The sequence below is a fragment of the Bufo bufo genome, chromosome 7, assembly GCF_905171765.1.
Source record: "Bufo bufo chromosome 7, aBufBuf1.1, whole genome shotgun sequence".
NCBI classification, from domain to species: domain Eukaryota; kingdom Metazoa; phylum Chordata; class Amphibia; order Anura; family Bufonidae; genus Bufo; species Bufo bufo.
In genome coordinates this window covers 7081306-7100730 of record NC_053395.1, presented here as the reverse complement: position 1 = coordinate 7100730, position 19425 = coordinate 7081306, and the positions used below count along the sequence as shown (strand labels likewise).

General features: G+C 43.4%; 1 protein-coding gene across 1 annotated transcript; it reads left to right on the top strand.

Annotated features, from left to right (window-relative positions):
- Positions 1-7: 7 nt before the first annotated feature.
- Positions 8-19129, top strand: LOC121007943 (transmembrane protease serine 9-like). Its single transcript, XM_040440210.1, has 8 exons — positions 8-189; positions 288-559; positions 12515-12684; positions 13012-13291; positions 13809-14040; positions 14139-14410; positions 18153-18322; positions 18650-19129. Exons 1-8 carry the CDS (start codon positions 41-43, stop codon positions 19127-19129), a joined length of 2025 nt encoding a protein of 674 aa, XP_040296144.1. The 5' UTR covers positions 8-40.
- Positions 19130-19425: the final 296 nt, after the last annotated feature.

The following is a 19425-nucleotide window of genomic DNA, read 5'->3' as shown; positions in this document are numbered from 1 at the left end:
TACCTCAACCTCACCCAGTAATTATGTTTGCGGCTCTCCGATGTTCACTGACCGAATTGTAGGGGGCATGGATGCTGTGGATGGAGAATGGCCCTGGCAGATCAGCCTGCGGTACATGGGATCTCATATCTGTGGTGGGTCCTTGATCTCTAACCAGTGGGTCCTGACTGCTGCTCATTGCTTTGGATAGTAAGTTTTACTCGTGACCATGTGTATTATTTCCCTCGAGACACCGAATACTGGACCCAAAGTGTCTATTCCTAATATGTTTCCTATGTTCTTCACAGCTCCATCAACCCAGACTATTATTTTATCGTGGCGGGGGAATACCAGCTCTCCATCACCGGTTACCATGAATATTATGTCTATGTAGAGCAAATTATAATTTACCCCACATTTGCTGGGGAAGGGACCAGTGGAGACATTGCCCTAATCAAGCTGACTGACCCTGTCCCCTACACCAACTACATCCTGCCTATCTGTTTACCATCTTTGTCTGTCAGCTTCCCGACTGGTTTGGAATGCTGGGTAACTGGCTGGGGGAACACTGGATCTGGTGGTGAGTCTTCATTTATTACTTGTTCCTCAACTGCTGTGGTTTTTAGCAAGAATTTCCTAAATACTATTTCAGTCCATATATATCTCAATTAGAGATGAGCGAATTGAAGTTGATGAAGTGGAATTCCATCCGAATGTCAGGAAAAATTTGATTTGCAGCGAATGCGAATTTCCTCGCGCTTCGTGGTAATGAATTGCAATTTTTTCATAAAATGGCGGCTACTCGTGTGAGGATTGAGGACATGGGGCTGGGAAGGCGGGATCACCCAGATTGACATGCATTTAGCCAATCAGCAGCCAGCCTGCCCTGTGATGTCACAGCCCTAGAAATATGGAAGCCATTTTAGATTGTGCCATTTTCCAGCGTTCTGAGTGCAGAGACAGACGTGAGAAAGAGCTAGGGACTTCAATTGGAAAAACCTCATTGTGAACAAAAAGAACTGAAAAAATTACTTACAAGTGCAGGGAAAGAGTATTTGGGGATCCAAATAGCCATTATACAGCTCTGTCATTCCATAAATTTGTTCTTGGGGTGCAAGTCCTGTGTTGAAAAGCCTTTAGTGGCTTATATCTGTGGAAAAAGTTCACTTCTGCAGTTATATATGTTGAAAGCGTACAGAAAGAAAAATATATACGCACTTTAGTAACATAGTAACATAGTAACATAGTACATAAGGCCGAAAAAAGACATTTGTCTATCCAGTTCGGCCCGTTATCCCGCAAACTGATCCAGAGGAAGGCAAAAAAAAAAACCCTGTGAGGTAGAAGCCAATTTTCCCCACTTTAGGGGAATAATAAATTCCTTCCCGAGTCCAATCAGGCATCAGAATAACTCCCTGGATCAACGACCCCTCTCTAGTAGCTATAGCCTGTAATATTATTACACTCCAGAAATACATCCAGGCCCCTCCTGAATTCTTTTATTGTACTCACCATCACCACCTCCTCAGGCAGAGAGTTCCATAGTCTCACTGCTCTTACCGTAAAGAGTCCATAGTCTCACTGCTCTTACCGTAAAGAGTCCATAGTCTCACTGCTCTTACAGTAAAGAGTCCATAGTCTCACTGCTCTTACAGTAAAGAGTCCACAGTCTCACTGCTCTTACAGTATAGAGTCCATAGTCTCACTGCTCTTACCGTAAAGAATCCATAGTCTCACTGCTCTTACCGTAAAGAGTCCATAGTCTCACTGCTCTTACCGTAAAGAGCCCATAGTCTCACTGTTCTTACAGTAAAGAGTCCATAGTCTCACTGCTCTTACAGTAAAGAGTCCATAGTCTCACTGCTCTTACAGTAAAGAGCCCATAGTCTCACTGCTCTTACAGTATAGAGTCCATAGTCTCACTGCTCTTACAGTACAGAGTCCATAGTCTCACTGCTCTTACAGTACAGAGTCTATAGTCTCACTGCTCTTACAGTATAGAGCCCATAGTCTCACTGCTCTTACAGTAAAGAGTCCACAGTCTCACTGCTCTTACTGTATAGAGTCCATAGTCTCACTGCTCTTACAGTACAGAGTCCATAGTCTCACTGCTCCTACAGTAAAGAGTCCATAGTCTCACTGCTCTTACAGTAAAGAGTCCATAGTCTCACTGCTCTTACAGTAAAGAGTCCATAGTCTCACTGCTCTTACAGTAAAGAGTCCATAGTCTCACTGCTCTTACAGTAAAGAGTCCATAGTCTCACTGCTCTTACAGTAAAGAGCCCATAGTCTCACCGCTCTTACAGTAAAGAGTCCATAGTCTCACTGCTCTTACCGTAAAGAGTCCACAGTCTCACTGCTCTTACTGTATAGAGTCCATAGTCTCACTGCTCTTACAGTACAGAGTCCATAGTCTCACTGCTCCTACAGTATAGAGTCCATAGTCTCACTGCTCTTACAGTAAAGAGTCCATAGTCTCACTGCTCTTACAGTAAAGAGTCCATAGTCTCACTGCTCTTACAGTAAAGAGTCCATAGTCTCACTGCTCTTACAGTATAGAGTCCATAGTCTCACTGCTCTTACAGTAAAGAGTCCATAGTCTCACTGCTCTTACCGTAAAGAGTCCACAGTCTCACTGCTCTTACTGTATAGAGTCCATAGTCTCACTGCTCTTACAGTACAGAGTCCATAGTCTCACTGCTCCTACAGTATAGAGTCCATAGTCTCACTGCTCTTACAGTAAAGAGTCCATAGTCTCACTGCTCTTACAGTAAAGAGTCCATAGTCTCACTGCTCTTACAGTAAAGAGTCCATAGTCTCACTGCTCTTACAGTATAGAGTCCATAGTCTCACTGCTCTTACAGTAAAGAGTCCATAGTCTCACTGCTCTTACTGTATAGAGTCCATAGTCTCGCTGCTCTTACAGTAAAGAGTCCATAGTCTCACTGCTCTTACTGTATAGAGTCCATAGTCTCGCTGCTCTTACAGTACAGAGTCCATAGTCTCACTGCTCTTACCGTAAAGAGTCCATAGTCTCACTGCTCTTACTGTATAGAGTCCATAGTCTCACTGCTCTTACAGTAAAGAGTCCATAGTCTCACTGCTCTTACAGTATAGAGTCCATAGTCTCACTGCTCTTACAGTAAAGAGTCCATAGTCTCACTGCTCTTACAGTAAAGAGTCCAGAGTCTCACTGCTCTTACAGTAAAGAATACTTTTCAATGTTTGTGTACAAACCTTCTGTCCTCCAGACGCAGAGGATGTCCCCTCGTCACAGTCACAGTCCTGGGGATAAATAGATGATGGGAGTGATCTCTGTACTGACCCCTGATATATTTATACATAGTAATTAGATCTCCCCTCAGTCGTCTTTTTTCTAAAGTGAATAACCCTAATTGTGATAATCTTTCAGGGTACTGTAGTTGCCCTATTCCAGTTATTACTTTAGTTGCCCTCCTCTGGACCCTCTCCAGCTCTGCTATGTCTGCCTTGTTTACAGGAGCCCAGAACTGTACACAGTCCTCCATGTGTGGTCTGACTAGCGATTTGTAAAGTGTTAGGACTATGTTCTCATCACGGGCATCTATGCCCCTTCTGATGCAACCCATTATCTTATTGGCGTTGGCAGCAGCTGCCTGACACTGGTTATTGCAGCTTAGTTTGCTGTTTATTAAAATTCCTAGGTCCTTTACCATGTCAGTGTTACCGAGTGTTTTACCATTTAGTATGTACGGGTGACTTGCATTATTCCTTCCCATGTGCATAACCTTACATGTGTTAAACCTCATCTGCCACTTATCTGCCCAAGCCTCCAATCTATCCAGATCCCTCTGTAGTAGTATACTGTCCTCTGTAGTGTATATATATATATACAGTATACTGTCCTCTGTAGTGTATATACAGTATACTGTCCTCTGTAGTATATATATACAGTATACTGTCCTCTGTAGTATATATACAGTATACTGTACTCTTAGTATATTTATACAGTATACTGTCCTCTGTAGTGTGTATATATATACAGTACACTGTCCTCTGTAGTATATTTATACATTATACTGTCCTCTGTAGTATATATACAGTATACTGTCCTCTGTAGTATCTATACAGTATACTGTCCTCTGTAGTATATATACAGTATACTGTCCTCTGTAGTATATATATATACAGTATACTGTCCTCTGTAGTATATATACAGTATACTGTCCTCTGTAGTATATATATACAGTATACTGTCCTCTGTAGTATATACAGTATACTGTCCTCTGTAGTATCTATACAGTATACTGTCCTCTGTAGTATGTATATACAGTACACTGTCCTCTGTAGTATATATACAGTATACTGTCCTCTGTAGTGTATATATATACAGTATACTGTCCTCATCAGTGTAAATTACTTTACACAGTTTAGTGTCATCTGCGAAAATTTATACTTTACTACAGTATGCAAGCCTTCTACAAGATCATTAATAAATATATTGAAAAGAATAGGGCCCAAAACTGACCCCTGAGGTACTCCACTAGTGACAGTGACCCAATCTGAGTGTTTACCGGTAATAACCACCCTCTGTTTTCTATCATTGAGCCAGTTACTTACCCACTTACAGACGTTTTCTCCCAGTCCGAGCATTCTCATTTTATATACTAACCTTTTATGCGGTACAGTGTCAAATGCTCTGGAAAAGTCCAGATATACATCATCCATTGATTCGCCGCTGTCAAGTCTAGAACTTACCTCCTCATAGAAACTGATTAAATTAGTTTGACATGACCGATCCCTCACGAAGCCATGCTGATATGGCGTTATTTGCTTATTTCCGTTAAGATGCTCTAAGATAGCATCTCTCAGAAAACCTTCAAACAGTTTACCCACAGCAGATGTTAGACTTACCGGCCTATAGTTTCCAGGCTCTGTTTTTGGCCCCTTTTTGAATATTGGCACCACATTTGCCATTCGCCAATCCTGTGGGACATTCCCTGTCAGTACAGAGTCCGCAAATATCAGAAATAAGGGTCTGGCTATGACATTACTTAATTCCCTTAGGATACGGGGGTGTATGCCATCCGGTCCTGGCGATTTGTCTATTTTAATCTTTTTAAGTCGCTGTTGTACTTCTTCCTGGGTCAGACAGAACACTTTTAATGGGGAATTTATTTTTACATTCTGCATTTCATCTGACAGTTTATATTCCTCAGTGAATACATTGGAGAAAATAAAATTTAACAGCTTTGCTTTCTCCTCGTCGCTCTCTGCGACTTCCCCCTCATTACTCTTTAAAGGGCCGACACCTTCAGATTTATACTTTTTAACATTTATATAATTGAAGAATATTTTAGGGTTAGTTTTACTCTCTTTGGCAATTAATCTCTCGGTCTCTAGTTTGGCCGCTTTTATTTGTTTTTTACATGTTCTATTTTTTTCCTTATAGTTTTTCAGTGCTTCCTCGCTCTCCTCCTGTTTTAGTGTTTTATATGCTTTCTTTTTGTCATTTATTGCTTTCTTTACAGTTCTGTTTATCCACATTGGTTTATTTTTGTTCCTTAACCTTTTATTCCTATAAGGTATGTACCTCTCACAATGAGATTTTAGGATGTTTTTAAAGATATCCCATTTTGTGGCTGTATTTTTATTTTTGAGGACTTTATCCCATTTAGTTAGTCCTATGGCCTCTCTTAGTTGGCTAAATTTAGCTTTTTTGAAGTTTGGTATTTTTGTTCCTCCCTGTAGAAACGCTCTCTTGAATGATAATTGGAAGGTTATTACTTTATGGTCACTATTTCCCCGGTGTCCCCCGACCTGCACGTCTGTTGTTCTGTCAGGTCTATTGGTTAATATTAAGTCCAGTATGGCCGTCCCTCTAGTCGGGTCCTGAACCAGTTGGGAGAGGTCATTGTCTTTAGTTATTGCCAAGAATCTGTTTCCTTTATGAGATATACAAGTTTCAGTTTCCCAGTCTATATCTGCGGAGTTCCCCCATAATAACCACCTCATTATGATTTGCCGCCTCGTCTTTCTCGTTTACTAGTAGATTTTCTGTGGACTCCGGTCTATTAGGTGGTTTATAGTAAACTCCTATTAGTAATTTATTGTTGTTTTTAGCTCCATGTATCTCTCCCCACAGAGACTCCACATGTCCATGTCCATCACTTATATCTTCACGGAGTGTGGGCTTTAGACAGGACTTTACATAAAGGAGAACCCCTCCCCCTCTCCGGTTTTGACGATCCTTTCTAAACAGACTATAACCTTGTACATTAACCGCCCAGTCATAGCTATCATCCAGCCATGTCTCAGTTATTCCCACTGTCATAGCTATCATCCAGCCATGTCTCAGTTATTCCCCCTGTCATAGCTATCATCCAGCCGTGTCTCAGTTATTCCCAATGTCATAGCTATCATCCAGCCATGTCTCAGTTATTCCCACTGTAATAGCTATCATCCAGCCGTGTCTCAGTTATTCCCACTGTCATAGCTATCATCCAGCCGTGTCTCAGTTATTCCCAATGTCATAGCTATCATCCAGCCATGTCTCAGTTATTCCCCCTGTCATAGCTATCATCCAGCCATGTCTCAGTTATTCCCACTGTCATAGCTATCATCCAGCCGTGTCTCAGTTATTCCCACTGTCATAGCTATCATCCAGCCATGTCTCAGTTATTCCCCCTGTCATAGCTATCATCCAGCCGTGTCTCAGTTATTCCCACTGTCATAGTCCTCCTCACACATCACTAATTCCAGTTCCCCGGTTTATTAGTCAGGCTTCTGCCATTAGTATGCATACATTTGAGAGGTTTATGTATATTTTTTACCCTACACCTTTCCTTCTGAACTGTTCTGGTCCCTCCTTCCATTCCTCCCCCAGTCCCACTACCTGCCCCCGGTCTCTATCTGCACTATCTTCCTTTCCTATAATGTAATTACCCTCCCCCCCAGTCCCTAGTTTAAACACTGGGGGGAAGGGTGTTATTTGTGGCAAAAACATTTAGTGGCCTATTTCTGTACAAAAAGACAAAAATACGCGCACTTGGGGTGCAGTTATTTCTGCTAAGTGTTTAGTGGCCTGTTTCAGTACATAAAGAAAAATATATTCTCAGTTCACTTCTGCAGTTATATGTGGTGAAAGCGTTCAGTGTCCTATTTCAGTACAAAACGAAAACTATATACGCATTTCACTTCGGGTTTTATTATTATTTCAGTACAAAAACAAATTTTAATCAGCGTTCAGCGCTGTAGGTATATGCGGTAAAATCTCCATGATCTCTCCATGATAAATCTGCAGCGTGGGGGCCCCGTGTGGCTTCTACACACTTTCAAAATAATCCTTCAGCGGGGCAAATAGATGTCCGGATGACCGGGACGCTCCATGACTTTCCCAGGAGCTGCTGTCGGGAGCAGCGGTTCATTTATGAGATGTCCGTATAATGCGGGGGGAATCCGAAGACCCTCTCCATCTCCGTGCTCAATTATATGTGGTTAAATCTTTATTGTCGTTTTTCAGTGGAAAAACAAACTTTTTTCAGCGTTTAGCGCTGCAGCAATATGTGGTAAAATCTTTATTGAAGTATTTTGGTTGAAAAACCAAAATTAATTCAGCGGTCAGCGCTGCGGTTATATGCGGTAAGATCTTTAGTGACGTATCTTAATGAACTCCAAAGACATACTGATAGGGACCTTAGATTGTGAGCCCCATTGGGGATAGTTAGATGCAAATGTCTGTAAAGCGCTGCGGAATATAGTAGCGCTATATAAGCGCATAAAATAAATAAACTTTGTGACTCTTCCGAGCTCAAAGCCATCTTGACGCTTTGTCTTCTCATTGTCTGTAGCTACAAGAGGCCTGTTCATGCCAGGCAGGTTCCCCCAGAAGTATCTTGATCAATCGACACTCATCGTCATTGTGCCACTCTGTGGCCTCCTCCTGATGCTGCTGCCACCTCCAGACTCTGTCATTGTGCCACTCTGTGGCCTACTTATGCTGCTGCCACATCCACACTCTGTCATTGTGCCACTCTGTGGCTTCCTCATGCTGCTGCCACCTCCAGACTCTGTCATTGTGCCACTCTGTGGCCTACTTATGCTGCTGCCACATCCACACTCTGTCATTGTGCCATTCTGTGGCCTCCTCCTGATTCTGCTGCCACCTCCAGACTCTGTCATTGTGCCACTCTGTGGCCTACTTATGCTGCTGCCACATCCACACTCTGTCATTGTGCCATTCTGTGGCTTCCTCATGCTGCTGCCAACTCCAGACTCTGTCATTGTGCCACTCTGTGTCCTCCTCCTGGTGCTGCCGATACCTACAGACTTTGTCACTGTGCCACTCTGAGGCTTCCTCGTGCTGCTGCCACCTTCAGACTCGGTCATTGTGCCACTCTGTGGCCTACTCATGCTGCTGTCACATCCACACTCTGTCATTGTGCCACTCTGTGGCTTCCTCCTGATTCTGCTGCCACCTCCAGACTCTGTCATTAGGCCACTCTGTGGCCTACTTATGCTGCTGCCACATCCACACTCTGTCATTGTGCCATTCTGTGGCTTCCTCATGCTGCTGCCAACTCCAGACTCTGTCATTGTGCCACTCTGGGGCCTCCTCCTGATGCTGCTGCTGCCGACACCTCAAGACTCTGTCATTGGGCCACTCTGTGGCCTCCTCATGCTGCTTCCATCTCACCACTATGTCATAGGGCCACTCTGTGGACTTCTCGTGCTGTTCCCACCCTCCCCACTTCACGACTGGGCCACTATTTTGGCTTTCGGCCTGGCTGACATCATCAATTATTTGACCTTTCTTCTGATCTGTCAAAAGGAAGGAAAAACTGTCTGTGTAGCAGCTGTAAGGCCTGTACGGTCCCATCAGAATTGGCTTATGATTTGGTAGCCAAAAGCAGGAGTGGGTACAAAACACAGAAGACATGCAAATATTCCATTCATGTGTCATCTCTGTTTTGGATCCACTCCTGTTTTTTTTGGCATTAGCAATACTGATGGATTACTGAGCAAATGCTGACCGAGTGAAGGTGGATGCTTCACAGACAGGATCCGATTTTTGGGGGTTATTGTTCTGACGGATCAGAGGAAGGGCAAAATAATCAGTGACGTCACCACAACCTTACTGCTGACCCCCTCTCCACTCTGTCGGGGGCTCTACTTGTATCAGTGTTTAATAGAACAGGTTCTGTAGACATCTATGTGGAATCAGCTGACGACGGTGTAAAAGGAGTGCGCTTCTTCTTGGTGCTAACATTGACCTGTAAGGCTAAGTTCACACTTGAGTTATTTGGTCAGTTTTGGCCCCGTGACTGCGCAAATTAGTGAAGTGTGCAGTGATTCTAAGAGCGACGCCTGTCATCTGCCTGTCATACGGACTCACAGTATTATTTCTCTACCACAGCAGACTCCCTATGTGTCTTACTGCAAGGCACTGTGTTCTACATCACTATAAAGGCTCTGCAGACAGGAAATAGCCATTTTTTAATGTAATTCGCTGCAAATTTTTCCTAAAAATTCGGCGACCTGGACTTCGCTCATCTCTAATCTCAATGGCAGTACTGTCATTAATGAGTACAAAGCTCCTCTGAGTCTTCTCTGATTCAAATAAAACCAGTGGTCTGATGGCGAATGCAAAATTGAGCATAGTTTATGGTGGACGGTCTTTCCATGAGTCAAGACAATGTGGCTGAAATATCTTTCTAGGTTATACACCCGGATTTAAATCCCAAACCCAATACTTACTTGGAGCTTTTTCTATTTCCTCTTGTAGCTCCATCTTCTGGATAGTGTAGATTTCAAATCTGCAAATTTATAAGGCAGACAAATTGTAAGGCAGAACACAGTAAACTCCAGTCATGGTTATAGAAGGTGAAAGAAGTTCTCTGTGTTGACAAATCATACTGATAAGAAAGTCCCTTTGACAATAAGCAGCTCACAAAGTGTCTCCTTGCTGAGTCCCCACCAATCAGTTGTAATATGAAGAGGAATCTGCCGGTAAGTGATTCGTTTCCCTACAGCACTATCATAGGAGATCTGGCACAGATCCTCCAGAGCAGGGGTGCACAACCTTTTTTGGTCTGTGGGCCGCATTGTCACATCGCTCTATTTCAAGGGGCCGCAAATTAAAAAAATGTTGATCGGCGCTCATCTGCCTATTACACAAGCCAGTGCAAAGTGACTGGGGAGGAGTGATCACTGCCATAGTCGTGCTGCAGATAATCGGACATCTTTCATCCTGATAAAATATGCAAATCAGCCGACAAATGAGCGATTCCTTGTTTATCAACTGATCAGCTGCACGATTATACCGGCCAGATATAAGATATGAGCGCTCCTATGAACACTTGTTCCCAGTAATTGTCCCAAATATCATGCTGCAGCATGACCCCTGAAACCGAAGAGTTAGGCTGGGTTCACACCTGAGCGTTTAACAGCGCGTTCCTACGCGCTGTAAAACGCTCAACAGGCAAGAACCAATGATCCCCTATGGGCATGGTTCTCATCTGAGCGTTTTACAGCGCGTACGAACGCGCTGCAAAACGCCCTACGCCCCAAGAAGTACAGACACTTCTTTGGGGCGTATGGTCACTCGTTCCCGTACATAGACTTCCGGGAACGCGTGACAATGGGCGTTGCTTGTTGCCGGAGCCGCGTCTGTAAACGCACGATAAAATTGCGCATACAGAGCGCTCCTTCGGTACGCTCAGGTGTGAACCCAGCATCATACTTACCTGCTCCCCGCCTCTCCGAACTGCCTCCGCTGTTTACACCTGGCAGTGCATGGACATGGTCATACACCACTCCAGACAATGACTGGCTTAGGCGGTTATGTGGCCACAAGTAGCGTGTCACTGCTGAAGCCAGTCATTGACTGGAGCCGTGCAAGTGACCATGGCCATGCACTGTCAGGTGTAAACAGAGCAGGAACCAGAAGATGGAGGCAGCGGAGGCAGCGCAGAGGACCAGAGCGGAGTGGAGCAAGTAATTATGAATTTTCTATTTCAGAGGCCATGCTGCAGGAACTTGTTAAAAATCATTTTTACCAGAAAAGTGGCGACATTTCCTTCCATCCTGCCTCCTATTGATAAATCAGCGGTTTCCTTCACTGCAGAGGACGGAGCTCACTGGTTATCACATCTCCTGCCAATCCAGTTATAGGCGTCCTGCAGTAACCAGTAAGCACATTACCTTGCTAGTGGGGAAGGCGCCTATTGGTTAACGCTTGAATGACCAGGCCCGAAAAGGCCTTAATGACCAGACACTTTTTTGTGATTTAGCGCGCGTGGTGGTTCAAATGGTTGTAACTATCTTATTTGTTGGACTACCAAGATAATTTTTGCAACAATTTTTATTTGGGGGAAACTGTACAAAACGTTTTTTAAAAGTATATATTTTTTCAAACTATCCTTATTCTTTAAATATGCAAACTGACGCCAAAATAAATTATTATAATTAGTTCTCTATTTTGTGTATTTTGCTATATAATATGAAAAGTTTCACGTGAATGGGGCGGTAATGGTGACGGTTTTGATTGGTGTGGGTGTCTTTTCTTTTATGTATGAATTTTTATTTTTTTATTTCTGCTGCATAATATGTCCCCCAAGAGGTCATAAAAAGACCTTGGGGGACACTGTCACTTTTTAAAATTTTGCACTTTTTCATAAAAAGACTGTGGTGGGACAGTGAACACTCTTTTATTAAGCACTTTTTCTTTTTTTTTTAATTTTTTTAATTTATTTAGTTTTCAAATTTTTTTTTATCATTTTTTTTTACTTTTTTTAAAATATATTTTTACCACATAATTTGTCCCCAAGAGGTCACTAAAAGACCTTTGGGAGACAATAAGTGAATTTTTTTTTGTACTTTTTCCACTGTAACTGGAGCATCCAAAGGAGCCCCAGTTACAGGGAAACCAGCCTGCTGCGGAGGCTTTGTACCAGGGCAGCGCTCCTCTGTTCCCGAGACACCCAGCGATCACGTGATCGCTGGGTCTACACTGTAGAGCGCTCATAGAGGAGAAGGCAGAATCTCTAATAAAGCGCTTCTGTCTTCTCCTCGGCTTCCCCGCTCTCACTAATAGCCGGGGACCCTTTCTGCTCCTGATACAGTGCACAAGCAAAACCTGTGATCCATCTGCTGTGCGGCGCTCTGTGCAGAAACACAGCTGATTGCAGGATCAGCTGTGTTTCTGCCCAGCAGGGCGGGGGCCGCAAACCATGGCTCTGGGGGCCGCATGCGGCCCGCGGGCCGCAGGTTGTGCACCCCTGCTCCAGAGAGATGGATGTTATTTGAAACCATTCTCTGCTCTGACCAAGAAATGAGGATCCAGTACACAGGACCCTACACTTAGTCGGGTATTGGAAACTTGGTTTTCTAAACTACACCAAACCTTAGAAGAAATGTAGAAGAACCACTAGATGAGAGGTTGGTCCTTTTATCAATGTTTAGAACTCAATTCTACAAAGAATGGTTGCACTTGTACAATGTAATAGTCATGTGTAGATAGATGAGAAGCCTCACAATGTCTTATGTAACACCACAGTGAATCTACTATATCCTAAGACTCTTCAAGAAGTGATGACCCCACTGATTGACTACAAAAAGTGTGATGCTATGTACCACGTTAACTCTAATGTGAATGCGAACACCAGCATTATCAAGGATGATATGATATGTTCCGGGTACGAAAATGGAATGAAGGATTCATGCCAGGTACACAGATTTATATCTTGTTCTTCCTTTTCATACTCCTTAGAAGTCACTTAACAGCTTTCATAGCTGATGGGCGTCTATGGAGAGGAGAAATGTTTATTACTTGACTTTTCAGATGATAAAGCCAGAGATGAGGTCATAAGTGGAATATCTAGCTTGTCTTTCCTTCTAGACAATATTCTCCATATGTGTTCTGACGACATCTCAGTGTTTTGGTTGTTTAGTGCTGTGGACAATGCTGGTCAATGACTTACACCTAACAATTACTCAAGACAAGATGTCCTCTCAGCAGGCCAAGTGGTCACCAATTCTGTCTTTTTCCCTCAGGGAGACTCTGGAGGACCTCTGGTGTGTGAAGTAAATGGTGCATGGTACCAGGCTGGCATTGTCAGTTGGGGCGAGGGATGTGCTAAACCTTATCGCCCTGGAGTCTACACTCTCACTACTTTCTACCAGCATTGGATACAAAGTTACATCCCAGAACTTAACTTCATAAACCCGGGTCCAACTGTAGCTTCAACTAAAGTTGGTCCAACTGTAGCTTCAACTGAAGGCGATCCAACTGTAGCTTCAACTGAAGGCGGTCCAACTGTAGCTTCAACTGAAGGTGATCCAACTGTAGCTTCAACTGAAGGTGGTCCAACTGTAGCTTCAACTAAAGGTGGTCCAACTGTAGCTTCAACTAAAGGTGATCCAACTGTAGCTTCAACCAAAGGTGGTCCATTTCTGTTGGTTGAACGAATGTTTGGCCAGCAGCTATTTCAGGTCTATGGCCAGTCATAGTCCACCCTAAGGTCTTGCTTTTGCTTCCTCTGGAATTACATAGGCTGATGGGTGGTTTGTTACCCATTTACACCTATAACATTGATTGCATGTAGATGTGACCGAACTTCTGAAGATCTGTTTTTGCAACATTTTAGTTGTGGGTGGATATCCTGTTATGGAGATATTGGCCATGATATGGTGATGCATATTTCAGCCTTCATCGCCTTGTAATGGCCTATATAACTCCATAGGAAATTCACCTTCAGCGTTTTTATAGACAGGAAGTTTGCTCACCTCTACGCAGTTGTTCATTATCATCTTTGTTGTAATAATTTCATGTCTGTATTATGTTATTCCAGTGACGACTTCTCTGCCCCAGACCACTCAGTTGAACCTCAGTTATACCTCAACCTCACCCAGTAATTATGTTTGCGGCTCTCCGATGTTCACTGACCGAATTGTAGGGGGCATGGATGCTGTGGATGGGGAATGGCCCTGGCAGATCAGCCTGCGGTACAAGGGATTTCATATCTGTGGTGGGTCCTTGATCTCTAACCAGTGGGTCCTGACTGCTGCTCATTGCTTTGGATAGTAAGTTTTACTCATGACCATGTGTATTATTTCCCACAAGACACTGAATATTGGACCCAAAGTGTCTATTCCAAATATGTTTCCTATGTTCTTCACAGCCCCAACAACCCAGACTATTATGTTATCGTGGTGGGGGAATACCAGCTGTCCATCACCGATTACCATGAATATTATGCCTATGTAGAGCGAATTATAATTTACCCCACATTTGCTGGGGCAGTGAACAGTGGAGACATTGCCCTTATCAAGCTGACTGACCCTGTCCCCTACACCAACTACATCCTGCCTATCTGTTTACCATCTTTGTCTGTCAGCTTCCAGACTGGTTTGGAATGCTGGGTAACTGGCTGGGGGAACACTAGATCTGGTGGTGAGTCTTCATTTATTACTTGTTCCTCAACTGCTGTGGTTTTTAGCTAGAACTTCCTAAATACTATTTCAGTCCATATATATCTCAATTAGAGATGAGCGAATCAAAGCTGATGAAGTGGAATTCCATCCGAATGTCAGGACAATTTTTATTTGCAGCGAATGCGAATTTCCTCGCGCTTCGTGGTAATGAATTGCAATTTTTCCTAAAATGGCGGCTACACGTGTGAGGATTGAGGACTTGGGGGCTGGGAAGGCGGGATCACCCAGATTGACATGCATTTAGCCAATCAGCAGCCAGCCTGCCCTGTGATGTCACAGCCCTAGAAATATGGAAGCCATTTTAGATTGTGCCATTTTCCAGCGTTCTGAGTGCAGAGACAGACGTGAGAAAGAGCTAGGGACTTCAATTGGAAAAACCTCATTGTGAACAAAAAGAACTGAAAAAATTACTTACAAGTGCAGGGAAAGATTATTTGGGGATCCAAATAGCCATTATACAGCTCTGTCATTCCAGAAATTTGTTCTTGGGGTGCAAGTCCTGTGTTGAAAAGCCTTTAGTGGCCTATATCTGTGGAAAAAGTTCACTTCTGCAGTTATATATGTTGAAAGCGTACAGAAAGAAAAATATATACGCACTTTAGTGGTGCACTCTTTTGTGGCAAAAGCATTTAGTGGCCTATTTCTGTACAAAAAGACAAAAATATGCGCACTTGGGGTGCAGTTATTTCTGCTAAAAGTGTTTAGTGGCCTGTTTCAGTACATAAAGAAAAATATACTCAGTTCACTTCTGCAGTTATATGTGGTGAAAGCGTTCAGTGGCCTATTTCAGTACAAAACGAAAACTATATACGCATTTCACTTCGGGTTTTATTATTATTTCAGTACAAAAACAAATTAGGTATATGCGGTAAAATCTCCATGATCTCTCCATGATAAATCTGCAGCGTGGGGGCCCCGTGTGGCTTCTACACACTTTCAAAATAATCCTTCAGCGGGGCAAATAGATGTCCGGATGACCGGGACGCTCCATGACCTTCCCAGGAGCTGCTGTCGGGAGCAGCGGTTCATTTCTGAGATGTCCGTATAATGCGGGGGGAATCCGAAGACCCTCTCCATCTCCGTGCTCAATTATATGTGGTTAAATCTTTATTGTCGTTTTTCAGTGGAAAAACAAACTTTTTTCAGCGTTTAGCGCTGCAGTTATATGTGGTAAAATCTTTATTGAAGTATTTTGGTTGAAAAACCAAAATTAATTCAGCGGTCAGCGCTGCGGTTATATGCGGTAAGATCTTTAATGACGTATCTTGATGAACTCCAAAGACATACTGATAGGGACCTTAGATTGTGAGCCCCATTGGGGATAGTTAGATGCAAATGTCTGTAAAGCGCTGTGGAATATAGTAGCGCTATATAAGCGCATAAAATAAATAAACTTTGTGACTCTTCCGAGCTCAAAGCCACCTTGACGCTTTGTCTTCTCATTGTCTGTAGCTACAAGAGGCCTGTTCATGCCAGGCAGGTTCCCCCAGAAGTATATTGATCAATCGACAATCATCGTCATTGTGCCACTCTGTGGCTTCCTCCTGATGCTGCCACCTCCAGACTCTGTCATTGTGCCACTCTGTGGCCTCCTCCTGATTCTCCTGCCACCTCCAGACTCTGTCATTGTGCCACTCGGTGGCCTACTCATGCTGCTGTCACATCCACACTCTGTCATTGTTCCACTCTGTGGCTTCCTCCTGATTCTGCTGCCACCTCCAGACTCTGTCATTGTGCCACTCTGTGGCCTCCTCCTGATGCTGCTGCCACCTCCAGACTCTGTCATTGTTCCACTCTGTGGCTTCCTCCTGATTCTGCTGCCACCTCCAGACTCTGTCATTGTGCCACTCTGTGGCTTCCTCCTGATGCTGCTGCCACCTCCAGACTCTGTCATTGTGCCACTCTGTGGCCTCCTCCTGATGCTGCTGCCACCTCCAGACTCTGTCATTAGGCCACTCTGTGGCCTACTTATGCTGCTGCCACATCCACACTCTGTCATTGTGCCACTCTGTGGCCTCCTCCTGATGCCGCTGCTGCCGACACCTCAAGACTCTGCTGCCGACACCTCAGCTCCTCATGCTGCTTCCATCTCACCACTATTTCATAGGGCCACTCTGTGGACTTCTCGTGCTGTTCCCACCTTCCCCACTTCACGACTGGGCCACTATTTTGGCTTTCGGCCTGGCTGACATCATCAATTATTTGACCTTTCTTCTGATCTGTCAGAAGGAAGGAAAAACTGTCTGTGTAGCAGCTGTAAGGCCTGTACGGTCCCATCAGAATTGGCTTATGATTTGGTAGCCTAAAGCAGGAGTGGGTACAAAACACAGAAGACATGGACATATTCCATTCATGTGTCATCTCTGTTTTGGATCCACTCCTGTTTTTTTGGGCATTAGCAATGCTGATGGATTACTGAGCAAATGCTGACCGATTTTTGGGGGTTATTGTTCTGACGGATCAGAGGAAGGGCAAAATAATCAGTGACGTCAACACAAACTTACTGCTGACCCCCTCTCCACTCTGTCTGGGGCTCTACTTGTATCAGTGTTTAATAGAACAGGTTCTGTAGACATCTATGTGGAATCAGCTGACGACGGTGTAAAAGGAGTGCGCTTCTTCTTGGCGCTAACATTGACCTGTAAGGCTGAGTTCACACTTGAGTTATTTGGTCATTTTTGGCCCCGTGACTGCGCAAATTAGTGAAGTGTGCAGTGATTCTAAGAGCGACGTCTGTCATCTGCAGGTCATACGGACTCACAGTATTATTTCTCTACCACAGCAGACTCCCTATGCGTCTTACTGCAAGGCACTGTGTTCTACATCACTATAAAGGCTCTGCAGACAGGAAATAGCCATTTTTTTATGTAATTCGCTGCAAATTTTTCCGAAAAATTTGGCGACCCGGACTTCGCTCATCTCTAATCTCAATGGCAGTACTGTCATTAATGAGTACAAAGCTCCTCTGAGTCTTCTCTGATTCAAATAAAACCAGTGGTCTGATGGCGAATGCAAAATTGAGCATAGTTTATGGTGGACGGTCTTTCCATGAGTCAAGACAATGTGGCTGAAATATCTTTCTAGGTTATACACCCGGAATTAAATCCCAAACCCAATACTTACTTGGGGCTTTTTCTATTTGCTCTTGTAGCTCCATCTTCTAGATAGTGTAAATTTCAAATCTGCAAATTTATAAGGCAGACAAATTGTAAGGCAGAACACAGTAAACTCCAGTCATGGTTATAGAAGGTGAAAGAAGTTCTCTGTGTTGACAAATCATACTGATAAGAAAGTCCCTTTGACAATAAGCAGCTCACAAAGTGTCTCCTTGCTGAGTCCCCACCAATCAGTTGTAATATGAAGAGGAATCTGCCGGTAAGTGATTCGTTTCCCTACAGCACTATCATAGGAGATCTGGCACAGATCCTCCAGATAGATGGATGTTATTTGAAACCATTCTCTGCTCTGACCAAGAAATGAGGATCCAGTACACAGGACCCTACACTTAGTCGGGTATTGGAAACTTGGTTTTCTAAACTACACCAAACCTTAGAAGAAATGTAGAAGAACCACTAGAGGAGAGGTTGGTCCTTTTATCAATGTTTAGAACTCAATTCTACAAAGAATGGTTGCACTTGTACAATGTAATAGTCATGTGTAGATAGATGAGAAGCCTCACAATGTCTTATGTAACACCACAGTGAATCTACCGTATCCTAAGACTCTTCAAGAAGTGATGACCCCACTGATTGACTACAAAAAGTGTGATGCTATGTACCACGTTAACTCTAATGTGAATGCGAACACCAGCATTATCAAGGATGATATGATATGTTCCGGGTACGAAAATGGAATGAAGGATTCATGCCAGGTACACAGATTTATATCTTGTTCTTCCTTTATATACTCCTTAGAAGTCACTTAACAGCTTTCATAGCTGATGGGCGTCTATGGAGAGGAGAAATGTTTATTACTTGACTTTTCAGATGATAAAGCCAGAGATGAGGTCATAAGTGGAATATCTAGCTTGTCTTTCCTTCTAGACAATATTCTCCATATGTGTTCTGACGACATCTCAGTGTTTTGGTTGTTTAGTGCTGTGGACAATGCTGGTCAATGACTTACACCTAACAATTACTCAAGACAAGATGTCCTCTCAGCAGGCCAAGTGGTCACCAATTCTGTCTTTTTCCCTCAGGGAGACTCTGGAGGACCTCTGGTGTGTGAAGTAAATGGTGCATGGTACCAGGCTGGCATTGTCAGTTGGGGCGAGGGATGTGCTAAACCTTATCGCCCTGGAGTCTACACCCTCACTACTTTCTACCAGCATTGGATACAAAGTTACATCCCAGAACTTAACTTCATAAACCTGGGTCCAACTGTAGCTTCAACTGAAGGTGATCCAACTGTAGCTTCAACTGAAGGTGATCCAACTGTAGCTTCAACTGAAGGTGGTCCAACTGTAGCTTCAACTGAAGGTGGTCCAACTGTAGCTTCAACTGAAGGTGATTCAACTGAAGGTGATCCAAATGTAGCTTCAACTAAAGGTGATCCAACTGTAGCTTCAACTAAAGTTGGTCCAACTAAAGCTCCAAATGAAGGCTCCAAGCTGCTGGGTCAAGAGATGACGACTGTGATTCTTCTTGCCTTAAGTTTAATGTTTTTTCATTACGTTTAAAAGAAATGTGTCACCAGAAAATAGCCTATTATTAAAATCACATTTTTATGTTTAAAATATTTTGTAAAATTGTTTGATGTTGTTTTTAATTTTCCATGTCCATATCTTTATTTAAACAGAACCCATGAAATCCTGCAGTTTCCACACTGGCCACTAGGCCTAATAATCGGCTCCACTTCTTGGTCTGTACAGATCACTTTACTGCAGTTACCTGCTTATCTACGCACAGAGGTGATATCTGTCATTCTAATCCTTCCTGTAATGATAAGACAGGATAGGTGATTGTCAAACCTTAT

Coding starts and splice junctions, on each gene's coding strand:
- LOC121007943 (XM_040440210.1), top strand. CDS start 41: ATGTTCACTGACCGAATTGTAGGGGGCATGGATGCTGTGGATGGAGAA. Junction 14,411..18,152: donor GGGGAACACTAGATCTGGTG/GTGAGTCTTCAT, acceptor GTAACACCACAG/TGAATCTACCGTATCCTAAG. Junction 18,323..18,649: donor GAATGAAGGATTCATGCCAG/GTACACAGATTT, acceptor TTTTTCCCTCAG/GGAGACTCTGGAGGACCTCT.